This window comes from Bombina bombina, chromosome 6 (assembly GCF_027579735.1).
Source record: "Bombina bombina isolate aBomBom1 chromosome 6, aBomBom1.pri, whole genome shotgun sequence".
NCBI classification, from domain to species: Eukaryota; Metazoa; Chordata; class Amphibia; order Anura; family Bombinatoridae; genus Bombina; species Bombina bombina.
In genome coordinates, this window is record NC_069504.1 from 362792750 (window position 1) to 362816077 (window position 23328).

Sequence of the window (23328 nt, forward strand, 5' to 3'; positions counted from 1 at the left end):
CAAGAAGGAAGCCTCTTCTAAAGATGATGCACAAGAAAGCCTGCAGACAGTTTGCTGAAGACAAGCAGACTAAGGACATGGATTACTGGAACCATGTCCTGTGGTCCGATGAGACCAACATAAACTTATTTGGTTCAGATGGGGTCAAGCGTGTGTGGCGGCAACCAGGTGAGTAGTACAAAGACAAGTGGGTCTTGCCTACAGTCAAGCATGGTGATGCTAGTGTTATGGTCTGGGCCTGCATGAGTGCTGCTGGCACTGAGGAGCTACAGTTCATTGAGGGAACCATAAATGCCAACATGTACTGTGACATACTGAAGCAGAGCATGATCCCCTCCCTTTGGAGACTGGGCCACAGGGCAGTATTTCAACATGATAATGACCCCAAACACACCTCCAAGACAATTACTGCCTTGCTAAAGAAACTGAGGGAAAATGTGATGGACTGGTCAAGCATGTCTCCAGACCTAAACCCAATTGAGCATCTGTGGGGCATCCTAAAATGGAATGTGGTGGAGCACAAGGTCTCTAACATCCACCAGCTCTGTGATGTCGTCATGGAGGAGTGGAAGAGGACTCCAGTGGCAACCTGTGAAGCTCTGGTGAACTCCATGCCCAAGAGGGTTAAGGCATTGCTGGAAAATAATGATGGCCACACAAAATATTGAAACTTTGGGCCCAATTTGGACATTTCCACTTAGGGGTGTACTCACTCTTGTTGCCACCTGTTATTTTGAGGGGACAGCACATTTACACTTTTATACACGCTGTACACTCACTACTTTACATTGTAGCAAAGTGCCATTTCTTCAGTGTTGTCACATAAAAAGATATAATCAAATATTTACAAAAATGTAAGGGGTGTACTCACTTTTGCTTGTGTGTGTTTATGTGTTATATATAATAATACACATATCTGCACATGTGTGTATATATATATATATATATATATATATATATATTTCAAAACAAAGAGAACATTTTCTTCTTTATGAAAAAACATTGGAATGTAAAATAACTTTTATACTTAACTGATAAATTTCTTTCTTTCCGGATATGGTGAGTTCACGACGTCATCAATTACTGTTGGGAATATCACTCCAGCTTAAGGAGGCAAAGAACACCACAGCAAAGCTGTTAAGTATCACTTCCCTTACCACAAACCCCAGTCATTCGACCGAAGGGAAATGAAAAAAGGAATAATACAGAGGTGTAAAGGTGCCTGACATTTAGTCAAAATAACTGTCTTAAAACAACGGGAGGGGTCGTGGACTCACCATATCCATAAAGAAAGAAATTTATCAGGTAAGCATACATTTTGTTTTCTTTCCTAAGATATGGTGAGTCCACAACATCCTCAATTTCTGTTAGGAACCAATACTCAAGCTAGAGGACACAGATGACTAGGGAGGGACAAGACAGGTAGACCTAAATAAAAGGCACCACCTCTTGAAGAACCTTACTCCCAAAAGAAACCATCAGATCCAACTCCAGCCCCCCCCCCCATTTGAGGGTTAACCTGAAGAACACCTCCGAATGGAGAACCCATTCCTCGGGATGAAAATTCTGTCCGCTCAGGAAGTCCTTTTCCCAGATGTCCACTCCTAGAATGTGGATGACAGATAGACAGCCATTGTGAGCTTCCGCCCACTGAACAAAACTGAGCCACCTCCTTCATGGCTAAGGAACCCAGAGTTCCTCCCCACTGAGGAGATATTGTCAGACTGGAACCTGAAAAAACGGCTAAGAACAACTGAGAACAAGCCCTCAGAGCATTGAAAATCGCTCTCAACTCCAAGATGTTGATGGGGAGAACAGACTCCTCTAGAGTTCAAAGTCCTTGCGCCCTTAAAGAGTTCCAGACTGCTCCCTAGCCCAGCAAGCTAGCTTCCGTGGGCACAATCACCCAGGAATGTCTCCAGAAACATGTGCCCTGAGGCAGATACTCCTGAGAAAACCACCACCAAAAAGAGACTCTTAAAGTTGAACTAGATCTATCCTCTGATAGAGATCCTAATGGTTACCTCTCCATTGACTGAGCATGCATAACTTCAGAGCTCTCAAAGGGACTCGAGAAAAGGAATGATGCCCATGCAACCATCAGACCAATTACCTCCATATATTGAACAATTGAAAAGAGAAGGGAAATTCAGCAGCAGCTGGATTCAAACTCCCAACCCTCTGGTTACAACATGGCTAAGCTATCTACCGGACAACTAGAGCTAGCTGTGGGCCGAACAGTAGACTGTAGAGAGAGGTAAGAGGAAGATCTCTGTTAGAAATATTCTGATAGATAGACGTTTATTAAGGACCCTAAAAAAATCCCCCTTGTAGTTGGAACAAGGGAACTCTTCTCCCAGATTCACTTCCCATCCATGGGAACGTAGAATAGACAAGATCTCTTGAAAGAGAGTTTTGTTCAAAGGAAGGATGTATATATAAGGTTGTATATTTTTATACTCTTTACTGCAAACTGCATAGTATAGGGACCCCAATAAAACCTACAATATCTCATCCTCCCTTATTTGAATAACCAATTTCAGAAGATTATCAAAAATAAATAATTAATAAATATACATGTACATCATAATTTCATCATAAATAAATAGATCAATCAAAATCCTTATTCATATGACCTAATGCTTCTAATCTATAAATCTAGTATAATTCACGTTGCTTCAACATTTACTCTTTTACCTCCTCTTCTGGGAGTCTGAATGTGATCAATAATTTGGAGTCTCAACTGTGAAACATTATGGCCAGCTTGTAAAAAAATGTTCGGCCACAGGTGTGGTGTCCTATATGGCGTTTGCACCCCTTATAAACACAGGTGCTGGATAAGAAAATCTATGATTTCTGTTATCTCATGTTTACTACAAATCTTGTTAGTGGTCTGAGATATCACAAATATGGCTATTACATATACATATGTAAGTTTATGTCTGCTGGACTGTACAATAGACAGATGCAAGCCTGTTGAAAAGGTTGTTTTGCCCTTATTGCCTGCCTAGTTTTTTTGGGGAGCTGGTTAAAAAGAATTCAAAAGTATCTAAACTGTGTCTAAATAAAAGCTGATACATGATTTTGAGAATCAATATTTCCACCTTTTTATATGTAGCTATGTACACCTAGACTAATTCTTGAAAGAGTGTTATTATTGGTGGTAAACATTATATACCTTTTTTAATGTCAGATCTAAAATATCTTTCTTTGAATTAAGTCTTCAATATTAAAATTTTTTTTTAAATTGACAGAAATCTGACATTTTGTCTTTAAAGTGTGACTGATCTATGCTTTCTCTAGACATAACACTTTTCAAGTGAATAAAACCACCGGGGAGGTAATTGTGGTCAATGGAGGGCTTTTGGACAGAGAGCGTCAATCTTCTTATTATGCAACTCTTCAAGCTCAGGATATTATGAATGCAACAGGGACCACGCTCTTAGAAATACAAGTATTGGATGTTAATGATGAAACCCCTAAAGTGACAGGTCAATACTTTATATTTGTTGAGGAGAACACTGGAGATGTTAATATCAAAATTGAGGTAAGTCGCAGAATCATTTCACTTGTATGCCATGATCGCTAAATTAATTATTATTATCAATAACAATAATACTATGCAACTTTGTATCTTTTTCCAGGCATTTGATGCTGATGAGCCAAACACTAATAATAGCCGTATTCAGTTCCGCCTTTTGCCTGGAGATTTAAGTAGTAATTTTACAGTTAACGAATCCACTGGAGTTATCACTAACATTGCTCCTCTAGACCGAGAAGCCATCAATGAACACAGCAGAGGACGCATTATTCTCACAGTAGAGCTATATGATCTGGGAAATCCTTCTTTAAGCTCTGAAGTTAACATTACCATCAATGTTGAGGTAAGCTAGCAATTTATACATTGAGGACTTGCAACCTCTGATGGTAAATTTAGATATTGCAAGTTTAACTAGGAATGTGCATTCTAAAACAGTGAATTAAATTGCAGTCCATTGCCTAGTGAATCATTGTCTGTTAGCATATATATTTTACATTGTTAATATGACTGTAAAATAAACTGCTTTGTTTACACTATGCTCTTATTTTTCTTCCAGGATTTGAATGATAATGAACCAGTTTTCAACCAATCTGTGTATTATTTTTCTGTCACTGAGAGCACAAAGGGTATGTACTGTCTTGTCTCCAATCCATAAGTGTCAAAATATCCACAATATGACATTTATGCTCATATTTATAGGAACATTGCTGAACTTCTGCACTGAATAGATAACTCTACTAATAATTGATCTGGTTATATGAAGATATAAATATATATATCTTCATTGTGATGCTGTTCTCGTGTGATGTTCATGTAAATGTGTGGGCAAATTTTCATTGCATGAAAGTTTCTCAAATTGTAGTTACTGCACGTAACTTGTTTTCTGCAAATTGGCTTGTGTTGATGTTTATAAACTAATTTTTTTCTTTTATGATTCAGATAGAGCATGCAATTTTAAGCAACGTTCTAATTTACTCCTATTATCATTTTTTATTTGTTCTCTTAGTATTTTTATTTGAAAAATCACAAATGTAAGCTTAGGAGCCGGCCCATTTTTGGTTCAGCACCTGGGTAGCTCTTGCTAATTGCATGTTCTATCAGAATCATGAAAGAAAATATTTGGGTTTCATATCCCTTTAAAATTGTTTAGCTCTCTGCTTGTCCATTTGACGTATATAACTTGATGAAATATAAAACAATTACATTTGAGGGCAAATCTACTTATATTTGTTAGATATAAAGGTACTAATGTTTCATATGATTCTTCTAAAAACAGAACTGATATTATTTTATGTGCTTGATAACTATTGATACATTATAATTTAAGTGTTATTTTTGATTATGGCATGATAGTCCTTCTTATTTCAGGAGCATATGTTGGTAGCTTGCAGGCCACTGATGGAGATCAAACTGAAGTAAACAATCGTGTCAGTTTCAGAGTTGCCCAGGGGGGATCAGGAAACTTTCTTATTCGATCCCGGCAACTGCAAGTGGGAACAGGTCAATACATAGGAGAGCTCTCTCTTGATCCTGAAGTGGAATTGGATTATGAGCAACAGAAAAGCTTTACTCTGATTATTGATGCTCAGGATAATGGACTTCAGGGGGTTACCCACATAACAAGTGCCACGGCCATTGTTCAAGTGTTGGACTTAAATGACGAGCCCCCTTATTTTGTCCCTTCTTCTCTGAAAGACTTATACCTTCTTGAGAATAGCACTGCTGATGTGCAGTTACTAACCACTCTGCAGGCAAATGACCCTGATACTGATCACGATCTAGAATTCCAGCAGCTGCATGTGCAGTGCTTCAAGAATGAGGATGATGTGGGAAACATATGTGAGGACTGGCTGTGGTTGGCTTCCAATGGTGAACTTTTTGTAAATAACAGCAAGGATGTTGATTATGAGCTTTGCGATCTGGTGGTAATGTTACTGCGTGTGGAGGACAAGCTGACACTACTTGGGGACAGATACAGCAAGAACGGTCAGATTAACTCTCAAACTCTGTTCATGCATTTGATTTGATCAAAAATGTGCTAAACTTTGCACTGTCCATCTTATAATACATGTTATTACAATAACTTGGTTTAATTTACCTTTATAGGGGGACATTTAAACCAAGGAAATATTACTTCATGCAGAAGATATATATAACATTTTCACATCTTTATTGTCACTAATAAAGTGACTTTTTGGTGACAGAAATTATAAATTTAGGTTTAAAAGAACATTATAATGCAAACATGATAAGCTGTAATTCATTATAACAAATAATTTGTTCAAAAATGGCTTCCGTATAGCCTCTTAATGGATTATACACATAGCTAAATTGCTACTGCAATACATTACCGCTCTTGAGAAAATGTCCAATGAGCCAATTAGGAGCTTTAAAATTGTACGCCTGGCATGCTTCTGTTCTATTCTCATTAAGAAAACAAGTTATTAAAGGGACATTGTATACTAGATGGGTTTTTTTGCATAACTTTGTTGTAGATAATCCATTTATATAGCCCATATGGGAGTGTTATTGTGACAATGTATAGTTTTGCTTATTTTTAATAACATCAGATGTAGATGACAGACTCCAACAGATCTTGTTTGTGTAATCTGTCATTTCATATGCAGGGGAGGGGGGGGGGTGTTTGCTTTTACTGCTTTCCCAGCCACTTTCAGTGGGTGTCCCAACCTAACCTAATGAACAATGCTAAACAGGGAGCTTCTACGTAACTTTTTTTAAAAGGTTTTCAACAGGATTTTTAGATCCGTTACAGTGCCTATTCTTCTTTATAGTAGTGTCTTTTACATGCAGTTATGTGAAAATTGGTGTACACAGTCCCTTTCATTTTTTTATAGTGTGTTCAAAATGGATGGCTGAGTTACAAATTTATTGCATATAACCAAGTGCATAATTAGATTTCATTGGGTCTCAGAGTAAGCCAGCTGCCACACACGACCTAGAGGAGCTGCTTATTTGTGATTGATTTGTCCTTCCCCCTCGGTTACTATTAGATATGCACTTGAACAACCTTCTTGTACAAATATGGCAGGTTTCTCTGTACGGCCACACTGTGATAGCCATCTTTGAAACACTGTCATCATATTTGTAAATGCAAATGCATACACTTTTCTTACACAGAGAGCCCTGTTTTGCAGGGGAGCACATAGAGGGACCAGGCATGATGCAGGTGCAGTCCAGGTACCACCAGGCTCTCTGTTGCAGAGCCAGATGGATGCAGACCCAGTCTTGATTGAAACCTCTGAAACCACTGTAATTACGCCCTGTATATAATCATATGCACAGATCTGATGTTTTTATATGAAAAGTATTCCTAAGTATAGCAAATAAATCTAGATTTTTTTTATAGGAAATAAGGAATACGGTAGAAGAATATTTGAATTATAAAGTATGGAAAAAAATAATTTTTGAAACAAACAAATTACACTTTTGAAGTAGCATTTCATTCATATTGTTAATTAGTTGATGTTCTAAAATTAAACTAATTAGGCAGACTGGGTCTTATTATTAATACCAATAGATACATAGCTAGATCTCATCTCACCCACAGATTAGTAGCAAAGATGGTTTAGGATACTCCTAATAATGGCGCTGTTAGCAATAAGTACATGTGTATAGCTGAAAAATATCATCAGGCTTAAGAAAAGAGAGGTTGTCATAGTGAAAAATATAAAACATAGATGTTTAAGGAACATAAAGGTCAAATATTTTCTATTTTGCATCTGAAATATACTGAGCCCCAGAGGTGTCACACAAGATTTGTTTTATAAATTGTGTGCACGATTTAGCTATATAGTGCACACTATTATGCTATTTCGTGCACACGATTAAGCTATATGGAGCGAACAATTTAGTTATATCGTGCTCACGATTTAGCTAAATCGTGCGCACGATTTAACTAAATCGGGAGCACGATTTATAATAAATTATAATCATCCTATTCCATCTTAAAGGGATAGGAAAGTCAAAATTAAACTTGCATGATTCAGATAGAGCATGTAATTTTAAGACACTTTTTTAAATTCACTTTTATTTTTAAATGTGCTTTGTTCTCTTAGTATCCCTTGTTAAAAAATGAATACGCACATATCATACACTAGTGGGAGCTGCTGCTAAATGGTGCCTGCACACATTTGTCTCTTGTGATTGGATAACTAGATGTGTTCAGCTACCTGCCAGTAGTGCAATGCTGTCCCTTCAGCAATGGATAACGAGAATGAAGCAAATTTGATAATAGAAGTAATTTGCAAATTTGTTTAAAATTGGATGTTCTATCTGAATCATAAAATAAAATATTGTGGTTTACTATCCTTTTAAGCATGAATCCTCCCACTTACAGATCAGGCTCACCAGCTAATATTACTTTCAGTTTCAGTTCAGTCAGTGTTAGGATCAATACAGACAGACTGGTAAGTGTGGAACCTCAGCTTCAGTCACATGGACTTCTAAAAGCCCAATGTTAGCATTATGCTATGTGACAAACAGTACATTTAGTATTGCAATGTATATTTACCCATTCACAATACAATGCAATTATATTCAAATTATTGGAGGTGAAATAGGTGTACATAAATGATATTATATTTTAAGTATATATTGAACAGACATTGGTTAATTATTCAGTTTAAAAACTAGTTTCTCAAAACAAAATAGATGTGCACCCTGTAAAAAATTATGAATTGTACAATTTCAAATACATTTTATGTCATTTCTGTTTGTTTTTTTAAGCAGGCAAAACGTTTCTTATTAATACTATGGAAACATCTAATTTGATTCCACTACCTAAAGAAAAAAAATGGCAATGAGAACTGTATACATTTTCATAATACTCTGTGCACAATAGAATCATGGAAGCCTGTGTTATTGTACACACAATGCTGTACATGCTGTGCAAAGCTTATCCAAAATATAAGGATTGGATCCCAAAGCAGTATAGCTGCAAAATGTGTTGTTTACATTGAGATATTTGGCTGACTACAATGTAAAGTTTAAAGGGACAGTCTACGTCAAATGTTTTATTGTGTAAAAAGATAGATAGCGCCTTTACTACCCATTCCCCAGCTTTGCTCAACCAACATTGTTATATTAATATAATTTATAAGAACTAAAATCAATAGCATTTTATAAGTTTTTCACAGCAAGACAAAAGCTAGTTAATGTGTACCATATAGATCAGGGTTCTTCAACTGTGTGTTGTAGGAGTGTGTGTGGTGTATTGTATGATATTGTTTGTGTGCTGTGTGTGTGTTGTGTATGAGAGTGTGTGAGCTGTGTTTTGTATGAAAGTATGTGTGTGTTGTATGAGTGTGTGTGTGGTGTGTATGTTATATGAGAGTGTGTGTGGTATGTGTGTTGTATGAGTGTGTGTGTGGTATTCGTGTAATATGAAAGTGTGTGTGTTACATGAAAGTGTGTGTGTGTTGTATGAGAGAGTGTGTGTTCTATGAGAGAGTGTGTGTTATATGAAAATGTGAGTATGTGTGTGTTGCAAGAAAGTGTAAGGGGTGAGTGTGTGTTATATGAAAGTGTGTTTGTTGTATGAGAGTGTGTGTGGTATGTGTGTTACATGAAAATATGTGTTGTATAAGTGTGTGTGTGTGTTGTATGAGTGTGTGGTGTGTGTGTTGTATGAGAGTGTGTGTGTTATTACCTTTACAACTCTTTCAAATTTGACTACAATCAGGAATAAAGCATGCACATATTTTAGTCTCTTTGCCAAAAATTGCAACTATCATGTTGTTTATTTCTTAAGAAATTTTCAGACCAAGTATAAAAAGTGGGTTCCAAAGGTATGTGATATCATGGCACTGGGTCTTGGGGGAAAAAGTTTGAAGAACCCTGATATAGATAACACTCAGCTGACTCTTGTTGAATCGTGATGGATCACTGATTGGCTAAATTTAAGTATGCACACACCTCTGAGATAAGGGGGATTGGTCCAAAGCCTTATGTACAAGGTAATCACAGATTATTAAGCATTGTATTGTGAAAGGATAACTATGCTTTGTGAGCATTTCAATACTAAATGTACTATTTGTCACATAACATAATGCTAACATTGGGCTTTTAGAAATCCATGTGACTGAAGCTGAGGTGCACAGTTACTTACAAAAAAGAAATTATTCACTGGCACTATGTGGGTAATTAGAAGATCATACTATGGGGACATGACGGCATAATGTTTGTATGAGTGGAATCAGTGCTGTGGTTATGGTCTCCATTGATTTGGGAGTCCAACTCCATTGCAGTTTATGTTAATGTATCATTTCTTATACCCTAGTTTAATTTCTGGCAGAGTGGACTGGTGATATAACTAGTATTGACCTATTTTGGATACTAGCTTTTTAGTTAATCACAATAAAGTGTTAGGTTTTATTATTTGAGAAAGATGGTATGCCAAATCTCTCATTCCCTATCTTGTTCCTCCTTTTGTCCTCACTGACACATAGGGCTCAATTTATCAATCAAGGGACGGACAGGGGCGTACATATTCGCCCCTGTCCGCCTCAGCTCTCCTCTGGTGGGCAGCAATCTGCTGCCAGAATTTAACATTGCACACGAGTGCTATTTTGCGCTCGCCTGCGATTCCGCTACATACCCACACACAGCCAATCACATGCAGGCAGGAGCTGTCAATCTCCCTGATCGGACGAGGAGAAGAGGGTAGTAAAGCAGCGGTCTCATGGCCGCTGCTTGATAAATCGTGATTGTAGGTTCTCTTATGAGAACCTGCAGTCATAGGGAGGAGAAGAGCTTCATAAATCGAGCCAATAGTGATGTCCAGTTCATGAACAATGCAATAGAATTACATAATTAACATGGGCATAATAAAAAGACAATGCAAAAACACCTACTCTGAATTTCAAATTAGCAGTAGATTTTTTTCCGACAAATTAATTTTTTCTCTCATATTCCAGCTCCCTGTATCATGTAACAGACATCAGCCAATCACAGACTAGTATACGTATACAATGTGAGTTTGCTCAGTAGGATTTTGTTCCCCAGAAACTGTGAATATAAAAAGTCTGTGCACAATTTGATAATGTAAATGTAAATTGGAAAGTGTCTTAAAACTGCATGCTCTGTCTGAATCATAAAAGGTTATTTTGACTTGAGTGTCCCATTTAACTAACTCCTTTGTAATGAAACACTCAGTTAAGTTTAACAGTACACTGATTCAAATATAAGGTCACGGCAGTTCTCAATAGACCCCTGTATTTACCCCTAACTGCACCTTAAATTATCCATTACTGTCCCTTACTATAAATACTCCTCACCATAACTTAACCCTAAGGACCCCTGTTAACCCTAACTGCCCCTAAATTAACCCTATTAATATTGCTGTGGAGCTCTGGGATAATAGTTATTGTGTTAATGTAAATTTATTATAATACCTATTAGGTAAATATAGTGGGTATCACTTCCCTGTGTATGATGATCATGGATAACCAGTCTTTTGTAAGATATGCAACTACTGTATTAGGCAAATACAACCGTACAAAATGCAGCATACTCTGTTCTATGCACCATGTTCTATGTATTTGCCCTGTTTTTTCATATAAAACAAAAGACTGGTTATCTATATGATATGAGTAAGAAATAGATGTAATGTTGCATTGTATGTCAGGACGAGTCAGACAGGGATTTAGGAGTCAGGAATCAGATTGGTGGAGCATCCGTAATAGGAGAATCTTAGGCTCGTCCCTCATGCATCACGTGCCCAACAAGTGAACTAATTCATTGGTTCATAAAATGCTTCAGTTAAACAAACCATCCGAATTTAACTGATTCATCAAGATGAATCAGACTTCCCATCTCTACTGACACACTAAACTGAACTGAAAGTACTAGTAGCTGGTGGGCCGGAGCTCCTCCTCCTGTAGATAGGTCATCAAAACATGACTAACTAGTGGAGGAGCAGGCTGATCAGCAAGGGGGGAAATTCATGCATAAAGGGACAGTATACACCAATTTTCTTATAACTGCATGTAATAGACACTACTATAAAGAAGAATATGCACAGATACTGATCTAAAAATCAAGTATAAAACCTTTTAAAAACTTAGAAGCTCCAAATTTAGCACTTTTGAGGAAATTAGCTGGAACACCCAGTGAAAAGGGCTGGGTGCAGATACTCTCCCCCCCTTCTCTACATATGAAAAGACAGATTAGGCAAACAGGAGCCAGCAGTGGTCTGTAAATGCATGTATACATCTGACACTTTGAGGTTTGGGTAGGAGTCTGAAACCAGCACAATGTTAATAAAAAATAAGCAAAACTATACATTGTTAAAAAAAACAAAAAACTCCCAGTTGGATTGTATAAATGGATCATCTGCAAAATAGTTTTGCAAAAGAAAATGTAGTGTATAATGTTCCTTTAAGGTAGAATAGCATGATTATAATTATTGCTAAATTGTGCGCACGATTCGGCTAAATCGTGAGCACGCTTTGGCTAAATCGTGAGCACAATTTGGCTAAATCTTGCTCACGATTTAGCAAAATGTGCACACGATTTAGTAAAATGTGCGCACGATTTATAAAAAAATCTTGTGTGTGACACCTCTGGAGCTCAGTAGAAATACATGCAAACACATGCTATAATCTATTATGGCATGTTAAAGGAACAGTAGTCATTTGCTCACCAACTGTATACTCATCTAGAGTGGCACATGAGTACAACCTTTGCAAGGGTTAAAGACACAGTAACAGGGAATTACAAAAATTCAAATCTACTGAAACAAAATATCTATTTAATTAATTCACACCCTTCGGTTATGTTTTTATGAAACTTTTGTCTACCTCTAAATGCATTATTAACCCTATGGTCTGAAACAATAGATTATTATTTACTATTCTTTAGTCAACTTTTTATAGTTCCATTTGACAATACATAGTTCTCTTTACAATCTTGTTATAAATTTGTTCTTCTTCATTTTTGTATTAATTATATATAGGAGTGATTAGGTGATTTGCCATTGCTTGTTTAACTGTTATTTGCTTCTTATTCCTCTCGTTTAGTAACCCAGCGTGTGGTGATTGAAGACATTAATGACCATGCTCCAGAGTTCTCAGATATAGGCGAGGCATTTGGTAATTGAACATTTTTAGAACTATAAAGATTCACCCATTAATAGTATGTTTAGATACACATCAAAGGCAGCTTTACTTCTCTGTGGCAAAAGGACAGTTTGTACATCCTAGTCTCTTGCCATCACTTATGTTACTTTATGTTATATCCAACTCAACCCCTGAATTGTGTTGATAAATATAATAAGATGTGCTGTTCAAGTGACTACTGACTAGAAACCAAATACAACTGACTGATTGTTCCCTCTGCATTAGCGCTTTTAAGTTATCGAGATATTTAAGTATTATAACTAATGCCATTTTGTCTCTGCAGTGGTTGTGCCTGATATTGCTCCAATTGATTACCAGGTGGCTATTGTCAAGGTAATGTAGTAATTTGCAACTCAGGACTGATGCATTCAATAACCCCCTAGAATACTACTGACTTCCATATACCTTTTAAAGGGACTTGAAACCCAATTTTTTTATTTCATGATTCAGATAGAGCATGTGCTTTTAAACAACTTTCCACTGTGTTTCTATTATCTAATTTGTTTTATTCTCTTGATATTGTTTGTTGAAAAGGATACTTAGATAGGCTCAGGAGCTGTTGATTGGTGTCTGCACATATATGCTTCATGTTATTGGCTCTCAGTAGTGCATTGCTGCTTCTTCAAAAAAGGATTTTAAGATAATTAAGCTAATTAGATAATAGAAGTAAATTGGAAAGTTGTTTAAAAGTGTATGCTGTATCTGAATCATGAAAGAAAAATTTGGGGTTTCATGTCCCTTTAATGTTGGATTCTACAGTGTATAGAATGTCATGTTATGGGATATCACTCTTTACATTTTTTTTAAAACAAACTTTATTGGCATTTTATAGTTTTAGAATCATATGATAAACAATAGCACAATATTCTTGTCGTTTTTCGAGTACAGAGTGGTACAATTAGTCATAGTTACCTTTATCTTAAAGTAACAAATGACCAACACTAAACACTAAATGTTTATGGATTATGTACTTTGTATTTTGCTGTTTCTTATTTATCTTTCAATTCATTTCTATGTTACCCTCATTTTCTTGATCATAAACTATGGCCTAGATCCAAAGCAGCTGTATATTGATAAAAAACAGAGATGTAGCATATGACAGCCCTATCACTATTTATAGCAAAGGGGTAGTTATAAAATTTGAGCTATTTAAATGTGATATCTATCTAACTATCATTCATCAAGAAATTGGCTTATATATTGTACATTGCTATACTTTTGCACTATTCTTGCCATGTGGCTTAATTTATTGGTCAGTCTCTTGATGGTGGTGGTCAGCACTTATTGTTGATAAATATCTACTGTTTGCCATGTTTATAACTAGGAAAACATATTTAAACATAAAAAAAAAAAAAAAAAAAAAATAGACATTGCATTAGCTTCAGGATAAAATGCTAAAATTAAATTATTGCATTAGTCACAAATATGATAAATGCGTGGTCATTTCTAATTTCCAGATATAGTTAAAGTTCTCCAAATATGCTTTGCAGCCCTGATATTATATACATTCCAACATGGTTAGGCCGGAATTCACAGCAACAGGAGAGGAAGCAAAAAAAGTGCCTTCATATAACAGGTGTGCAATCTAAAAAACTTTAGGTTGCATGTGCTTTTTTTTTGCTAGGCCTCCTATTGCGATTTCTTCCTCCTAGCCATGCCTCGGAATGACTAGTCATATTAATGAACCACTTAGCTCTACCCAGCTCATCCCTTGCAATCTCCACCCATATTGACTTCACCCACAGAGCACCCAAAATAATATCCACAGCCTATAAATATTCACTTCTATAACATTCCCTGATTAAGAGACTACAAAATAAATACATACATATTGTTTTATAATACAGACAATACATAAGTGTATATATACATAGTGGTTAAATAGTAACACTATTTCACAAACAGTGTTTATATCAATCAATAAAATCATGTCCAAAAAAAGGGATAAAGTGTAACACTGTGCATTAAAATTAAAACAAAAGATACTCAGTCTCATAGGTATAGGAGAAATTTTGGTCTGAAATCAACAGGTTGACCGCAAAAAAGGAAATAAAACAATCCATAGCATAATATTGTAAGTACAATAAAATTATTGCAGGGATCCAAGCAATGGTACTCACACTCGGTGCGGTTACAAATAGTGCTATGATATGCACTCAAACAGATAGACCCATAGGTTGCAGGAGGTTCCACTTTATTAAAACATTCAATGCATTAAAAACAATCACTAGAGGCTCAGGTCTATACAAGAAACACAGAACTCTGTAACACCCTTATTTGCTAATTAGCGCTGTAGCTGACTATTTGGTACTCGTTTGCTAAAGGTAATTGTGTTGTAAGTCTGTGTATAATGTTCTCAAGTCCGCCTCTCCTTGTGACTTACAACACAATTACCTTTAGCAAACGAGCACCAAGTAGTGAGCTACAGCACTAATTAGCAAATAAGGGTGTTAAAGAGATCTGTGTTTCTTGTATAGTCCTGAGCCTCTAGTGATTGTTTTTAATATATAAAATGTTTCACTCAAGTAGAACCCCCTGCAACCTTTGGTTCTATCTATTTGAGCGCATATCATAGAGCTGTTTGTAGCTCCACCGAGTGTGAGTACCATTGCTTGGATCCCTAAAATAATTTAGTTGTACTCACAATATTACACTATGGATTGTTTTGTTTACTTTTTTTGATGACAACCTGAAAAGACAATTCCCTGTTGATTTTAGACCAATATATCTCCATTACCTAAGAGACTGAGTATCTTTAGTTACAATTACAGTGTTAAGGTTTATCACTTTTTTTGGACACGTTTTTATGGATTGATATATACACTGTTTGTGAAATATTGTTGCTATTTTAAACAATATATATATATATATATATATATATATATATATATATATATACATACATATACAATTCTATACATACTTATGTATTGTATGTATTACTTTTCTTTTGTATATATATATATATATATATATATATATATATATATATGTGTGTGTGTGTGTATATACTCCTGTGTCTGCACTGCATTCCCACTTCCTTTAGGATAATAACCAGGGTGCTAAGTGGTTACCATGTTTTATGTAACCACAAGGATTATTTTTCATCTAAACCCAGTGAGTGCAGTCCTTATTGAACTTATATATATATACATACACACACAGTATATAAAATGGGTTTTAAAATATGAAAAGAGAATGTAGAATGCTCACCCTTGAGTGGTATTATGAGGCTTGGATGTCATAAAAATAAATAAATGAAGTGTAATTTACTATAAACATCTGCTATCTGAGGAAAATGTGTTTTCTTTCATAACGTGGTGACAGTCCATGATCGATTACGCATGGGATGACAATTCCTACCACTAGGATGAGGTAAAGATTTCCAGACTTTCAGTAGTTCTTCATCCCTCCCACCTCATTAGTATGCCAGTCTAAATTGTTGCCTTCCAGGAGGTGGGATTAAAAATGAAGTGCTCCTGAAATTTCTTTGAGAGGGGTTCTCAGACAGACTTGAGGCCCATTTTCTTCCTCAAAGAACTGTTATTGAGAGTCAGAGGGAAGATATTAGAGTATGGGATAGTGACACAATTACTCACAGTGTGCAGTTAGTCAAAGGCCTACCACAGGTGTTGCAGGGACAGGACGCTTAGCCTCCCCTTGTAGGGTTGTATATATACTCCTGCTTTAGATTTTCTTCCGTAATGTGATCTGCACTGCTATCTTTATTTAAAAAGCAGGAATGTAAAGATTTGGAGCTGTCCTATTTTTTGTTCAGAACCTGGGTTACGCTTGCTTATTGGTGGCTAAATGAAGCCACCAATAAGCAAGTGCTATTCAGTGTGCCGAGTCTAAAATGGGCCGGCTCCAAAGCTTTACATTCCTGCTTTTTAAATAAAAATAGCAAGAGAATGAAGAAAAATTGATAAATTAGAAAGTTGCTTAAAATGGCATGCTCTATCTGAATCATGAAATAAAAAAATTGGGTTTAGTATCCCTTTAAGTTGGATGACTTACCTATTATTTCTGATTCTTTTAAAATCAGAACAGCTAAAAAGTTAGTTATCAGATTCAGATTCGTCTACTGAGGGCAAGGTGTTTTTAGATAAACAAGAATCAGATCAAAATTCTGGCTCTTCTCCTTTTATGTTTAAAGCTGAACATCTGAGAACCCTTGAGAGATGTCTTAAGTACCTTAGGGGTGCAAGATACTAAACCTGTGGAAGAAAAATTTGTTAAGGGAATTGATTTAATTTTAAACCAGCAGTGTTTCTTGTTCCTGAGGCAATAACTGAAATTGTCACCAAGGAGTGGTCTAAACCAGGTATTCCATTTAGCCCATCTTCTTCCTTTTAAAAAGATGTATCTGATTCCTACTTTGCGTAGATCTTTGGGAAACAATTCCAAAGTAGATGGTGCCATTTCTACTCTGGCAAAGTGGATTACTATTCCTTTAGAGGACAGGAAATTAGAGTCTTTCCTCAGGAAAACCTTTATTCCGCAGGGCTATTTGTTTAAGCCAACTGTTACCATTACTTGCATGACAGCTGCTTCTAAACTTTGGTGTGACCAGTTATCCGATCAGAAAACAGATGATTCAGATGATGAAGATTTTCATCACTGTCTTAAGCTGGTTCGTTCAGCCAATATGTTTATCTGTGATGCTATTGTTCACATTATCAAACTAAATTCAAAGAATTAGGCATTAGCAGTTTTGACAAGACAGGCCTTGTAGCTCAAGTCTTGGTTTGCTGACATGGTCACTTCTGCAACTCACTTCCTCTTTTGGTTTGTCACAATGGACTGATTCTCCCACTCACAAAGATGGTCACTCCCTTGACCTGATCTTTAGCTATCGATGCACCCTCTCAAACTTCACAAACTCCCCCTTTCCTCTTTCTGACCACCATCTCCTTACTTGCAACATATCATCCCTCCCTACAACTCTCCCTCCTTCTGCTCCTCACACCAAACTTCACAGAAGCATTACGTCATTAGATCAACAACAGCTTTCTAATTACATCAAACCTCTCCTCTCATCCTTCTCCTCCTTTTCATGCCCTGACCAATCTATCTGCCACTATAATTCCACCCTTACATCCGTCCTTGACAATCTCGCCCCTCTTACCATAGCTCGGAAATCAAACACTCATCCTCAGCCCTGGCATACTCCACTGACACGATACCTACACAGATGTTCCCGTACTGCTGAGCGGCACTGGAGAAAATCTAGGAGTTCAGCTGATTTTCAACACTTCAAATTTATCTTGAACTCATACTACTCTGCCCTTAATTTCCATAAGCAACACTACTTCTCTACTCTTATCTCTAATCTTTCTTCAAACCCAAAACGTTTGTTCTCCACTTTCAATACTCTTCTCTGCCCTCCCCCACCTCCTAATACAACTTTTCTGTCAGCTCAAGACTTTGCCAACCACTTCAATAACAAAATCAACTCCATCAGAAATGAAATCAGCTCTCAACATAATTCCATTCCCTCACCCCCTCAAACGCTCTCAATCAACCACAACCCACATAACCTTAAACTTAGCTCATTCTCCCCTGTTACTGAGGAAGAAGTTTCGGCACTTATACTGCGCTTTCACCTCACTACCTGTCCCCTTGACCCTATACCCTCACAGCTACTCCCCTCCCTCTCTGCCACCCTTACCCCTATACTCACACACACTTTCAACCTCTCCTTCAGCACCGGTATATTTCCCTCTTCGCTGAAACATGCACTGGTCACACCTATCCTCAAAAAACCTTCCCTTTATCCTACCTCCCCATCCAACTACCGCCCTATTTCCCTCCTCCCTCTTGCACCAAAGCTTCTCGAAAAACTAGCTTATGCACGCCTTTCCCATTTCCTTACAATAAACTCCCTCCTTGACCCATTGCAATCTGGATTTCGTCCCCATCACTCCACAGAAACAGCAATTGTTAAGGTTACCAACGACCTACTTACAGCAAAATCAAAAGGCCACTTCTCTCTGCTTATTCTCCTTGATCTGTCCACAGCCTTTGACACTGTTGACCACCCTCTCTTGCTCCAAACCCTCCAATCCTTCGGCATATGTGACACAGCCCTCTCGTGGCTCTCTTCCTACCTGTCAAACCGTACCTTTAGTGTAGACTTCTCTGGGGCCTCCTCTGCCCCGTCACCACTTTCTGTCAGAGTACCGCAAGGCTCTGTCCTCGGTCCCCTTCTCTTCTCAATCTACACGTCATCACTTGGTTCCCTAATAAAGTCCCATGGTTTACAATATCATTTGTATGCCGACGACACCCAAATCTACTTCTCTGCACCAGACCTTTCTCCTTCCTTGCTAACCCGTGTCACTAACTGTCTTTCTCACATCTCCAACTGGATGTCCTCTCACTACCTCAAGCTAAATCTCTCCAAAACTGAGCTCCTTATTTTCCCCCCTTCTTCAAAACTCTCCACCCCCAATCTCTCTATATCTGTCGACAACTCCATCATTACCCCTACCCCGCATGCCCGATGTCTCGGGGTCACATTTGACTCAGATCTTTCTTTCACTCCTCACATTCAGTCTTTGGCTAAAGCCTGCCGCTTTCACCTTAAAAACATCTCTAAAATTAGACACTTCCTTACACAAGACACAACTAAGATTTTAATCCACTCTCTCATCCTCTCCCGCCTCGATTACTGCAACTCTGTCCTCTCTGGTCTCCCCACCTACCGCCTAGCTCCTTTACAATCCTTAATGAATGCCTCTGCCAGACTCATCTTCCTTACAAGTCGCTCTTCATCTGCTGCACCTCTCTGCCAATCTCTTCACTGGCTTCCTCTTGCCTCTAGGATCAAACACAAAATTCTCACTCTGACATACAAAGCTCTCAACTGCACTGCTCCCCCCTATATCTCAGATCTTGTCTCCAGATACTCTCCTTCCCGTCCCCTTCGCTCTGCTCAAGACCTCCTACTCTCCTCCTCTCTTGTCACCTAATCACACTCCCGTTTACAGGACTTCTCCAGACTGGCTCCCATCTTGTTGAACTCTCTGCCTCGCTCCACAAGACTCTCTTCTAGTTTTAAAAGCTTCAAGTGCTCCCTAAAGACTCTACTGTTCAGGGATGCATACAACCTACGCTAACCTTACTTTATACCAGTTCCTCTCCTCCATTGCTATCCCCTGAACCCCCCTAGCATGTAATCTTAAGAGTCCAGCTGTTTGTTGATCACCTTCTCAAGAGCTGACTATAACAGTGCAACTCTTAGCAGGGCCCTCTACCCATTTGATCCCTTTAACTGTTTTTTTTTTTTTTTTTTTTTTTTACTCCGCCTTTGTTAATAGCGCTGCGGAATCTGTTGGCGCTCTACAAATAACCGATAATAATAATAATAATAATAATAATGGTCTTCAAATCTATACTCTTATCACTTTCCTTTCAGTGAAATGTTCTATTTGGAGCCATAATTTCTATAATCACGGGAGGAAATTGAGCTTTTCTTCCTCAGGAAAAGAAGTTCAAAGGAAAAAATAAGTCTCAGTCATTTTCATTCCTTTCAGTCAAGGAACCAAAGCTTCTCCTCTTCTCAAAAGCAGTAATCCTCCAGATCTTCCTGGAAATCGAATCCTTCCTGGAAAAAATCCAAGTCCTCAAAGAAACCTACATCTTCCTCCCAATCTGCATGAAGGTGCAGCCCTCGATTCAGATTCTCTTCTGCTAGGGGGTAGATAGAGCCTCTTTCAGATTACAAAACACGGATAAGGTTTTTACTCCAATCTGTTTATAGTTCCCAATAAAGAAGGACATTTTAGACTCATTCTAGATATGAAAAGTCTCCACACAGATCATCATCAGTCTCTTGCTTTGCATCTTCAATTTGTTGATCTACCTTTTAGTCTAGCCCCCAGAATTTTCTCAAATGTTTTGAGCTTGCTACTATCTTTAATCTGAGCTCAGGGTATTTTAATATCTCTATACCTGAATGATATATTGGTTCCAACTCCAATTTCATGTTTACTTTAAGCAATTTCTCACACCAACGAGATCTTATTGTTCCTTCACAATCATTGTTGGAAGATAGACCTTAAAAAAAAAAAAGACTAGTCTCTCCTTTCTAGGAGTCATAATAGACTAGGTGTCAATGAGACTTTCTGACAATGATCAGACAAAAAAGTCTCTATCCTGGTGGACAAACAACCAATTCATTCCTCTAGGAGCGCCTTTTCTTCATCAAAATTGGACGATAATAACTACAGATGCAAGTCTCTTGGGTTGAGGCACAGTATGGGGATCTAGGAGGGCTCAGGGAGTTTAGTTTCCTCAGGAGGCAAAGTTATCAATAAACATCCTTGAACTCTAGGCTTTCTAACTGGTTCTTCAGAGCTGGCCTCTCCTAGAAACAGAGACTTTTCTTTGTCTCCAGTCGGACAAAATCACAGCAGTGGCATATATCAATCACCAAGGGGGAACTCACAGTTCTCTAGCAATGAAGAAAGTAGCTTGTATTATTTTTTGTGCACAGAAAAATCATTGCACAATTTCAGCTATTCACATTCCAGGGGTCAGGAACTGGGAAGCAGACTATTTGAGATGCCAATCTATTCATCCGGATGAATGCTTTCTACATCAAGATGTATTTAATCAGATAGAAAAATGATTGGATATCCCAGAGGTAGATCTCATCGCTTCTTGTTTGAACAACAAACTTCCCAGGTACATTGTGAGATCTAGAGATCGACAAGCAGTGGCAGTAGATGTTCTAACTGCTCCTTGATCAAGTGATCATTTCAACGTACTTACATATTTCCTTCAATAGTTCTTCCAGAGTGATATCTCAGATTAAACAATAGCAGTCTTGAGTAATTTGAATTGCTCCAGCCTGGTCAATCAGAACTTTATTTGTAAACCTAATTTGGATGTCCAGTTGTCCCATGTGGTTTCTCCCTTAACGGTACAACCTTCTCTCTCAAGGCCCTATTTTATGATCAAGATCTCATCTTGAAGGCTTAGAGATTGAACGCCTGATTCTAAAACCGAGGTTTGTTTGTTTTTTTTTCTTCAGATAAGGTTGTGGAAACCTTAAGACAGAAAACCCATCACTTAGTAACATGTATCACAACGTTTGGAAGGTTTATCTTTCTTGGTGAGAAAAGACATTTATTTCAATTTCCTAGAATTTGATTCAGGCATTGGTTAGGATTTGTCCTGTTATCAAGAATATTTCTCCTTCTTGAAATTTAAATTTGGTTCTCAGAATTATGCAAGTTCCCCTTTTGTGTAAGACTTTGTATAATTCTGCTGTGAGGTATGTATACCTTTAAGGATCTCAGCTGCAGATTTCCAAATATAGTGTTAGTTTGTATGTTTCACTAGGCAAAAGTTTTACTACGTGGAAGTAATTCTAGAAGCCTGAAGTGATTATATTTGTAAGGTATAAGTGGAAACAGAGTTTCCAAATTTAAGCAACAAAAGTAACCACTTTTTAGCTATAGATTTAAGACTAAGCAAACTTGCTTGCGGATGATGTCAGAGCTTGTTTGACAGATTTTGGGAATAGGTCTCCATCTGATGCAGCTGAACATCAATACTTACCAGAACTCTGGAATAAACACCTCACAAGCTGACAGTTTGGATTAAACTTCTGTAGATCGTTACAGCTTCCTCTCCTAGAATGACGTCTGAAAAGTGGGCGTAGCTAAATTCTGTTCACAGAGAGCTGAGAGGCATTTGTTAAAGTAAGTGCAAGGTCCGTACAATAACACAATTGTCTCAGTAGTTGTTTTAGAACAGAACTGCACAGGAGGAGGTGAACAGCAGATGCTGCGTTTACGCTGACAGGCAGGTTCTCAGTAGCAGTAAGTAGTAGGTTTCGCTGTAGTTAGAACAGCATGATGATTACTAGAATCTCGCAGAAGGAATCCAAATAATAATCCAAAGCTGGAAGTAGGATAATTCAGAATTCAGAATAACGAAGGAACGAAGACAGAGTTCCCAGAGGCTCAGGAAGCGTAGAGGTTCTAAACAAAATTACTAAGCACCTGTGAACGTCAGCATGCAGGTTAAGAAGCTAAAGTTGGATGGGTTAGTAACACACAGAATTCCTGACAGGTTAGTATGGGAGTGGATAGTGGTATAAGGTTAATGTGAGAGTGGAATCCTGACACTATGCCTGCTCTAGACATAAAATGTATTTCTTGGAAAGTTTTGTTCAGCCATTTCATCAGCTAGAAGAGTGTCTGAGTTATCGGCTATTTCCTGTGACTCTACATATCTTATTTTTCACCAAGATAAGGCTGTTTTAAGAACAAAATTAAATTTCTTACCCAAAGTTGTTTCTTCTGATTTTATCAATCAGGAGATTGTAGTTCCTTAATTTTGTCCTAATCCTCAAAATTCTACGGAAGGGCACCTTCATAATTTGGATGTAGAAAGGTTTTTAAAATTATATATTCATGCTACAATAGTCTTCAGACAATCTTCTAGTATATTCATTAATTTTTCAGGTCCACATAAAGAACAAAAGGTTTTAACTATCACATTAGCATCATGGTTAAAGTCCCTGATTCATAAATCTTAGTTAGAGACAAGCAAGCCTCCTCCAAAATGTATTACAGCCCATTCTACCAAATCTGTTTCTACTTTTTGGGCTTTAAAGAATGAGACTTATTTTAG

At 37.5% G+C, this 23328-nt stretch overlaps 1 protein-coding gene across 1 annotated transcript in view; it reads left to right on the forward strand.

Annotated features, from left to right (window-relative positions):
- The window catches only part of CDHR2 (cadherin related family member 2), a 254823-nt gene that overhangs the window by 190669 nt on the left and 40826 nt on the right, over nucleotides 1-23328 (forward strand). The window contains exons 16-21 of the mRNA XM_053719262.1: nucleotides 3304-3547; nucleotides 3645-3884; nucleotides 4098-4167; nucleotides 4910-5527; nucleotides 12580-12651; nucleotides 12962-13011. Of these exons, the coding sequence (XP_053575237.1) occupies nucleotides 3304-3547; nucleotides 3645-3884; nucleotides 4098-4167; nucleotides 4910-5527; nucleotides 12580-12651; nucleotides 12962-13011 (1294 nt within the window). The remainder of the gene's footprint in view (nucleotides 1-3303; nucleotides 3548-3644; nucleotides 3885-4097; nucleotides 4168-4909; nucleotides 5528-12579; nucleotides 12652-12961; nucleotides 13012-23328) is intronic.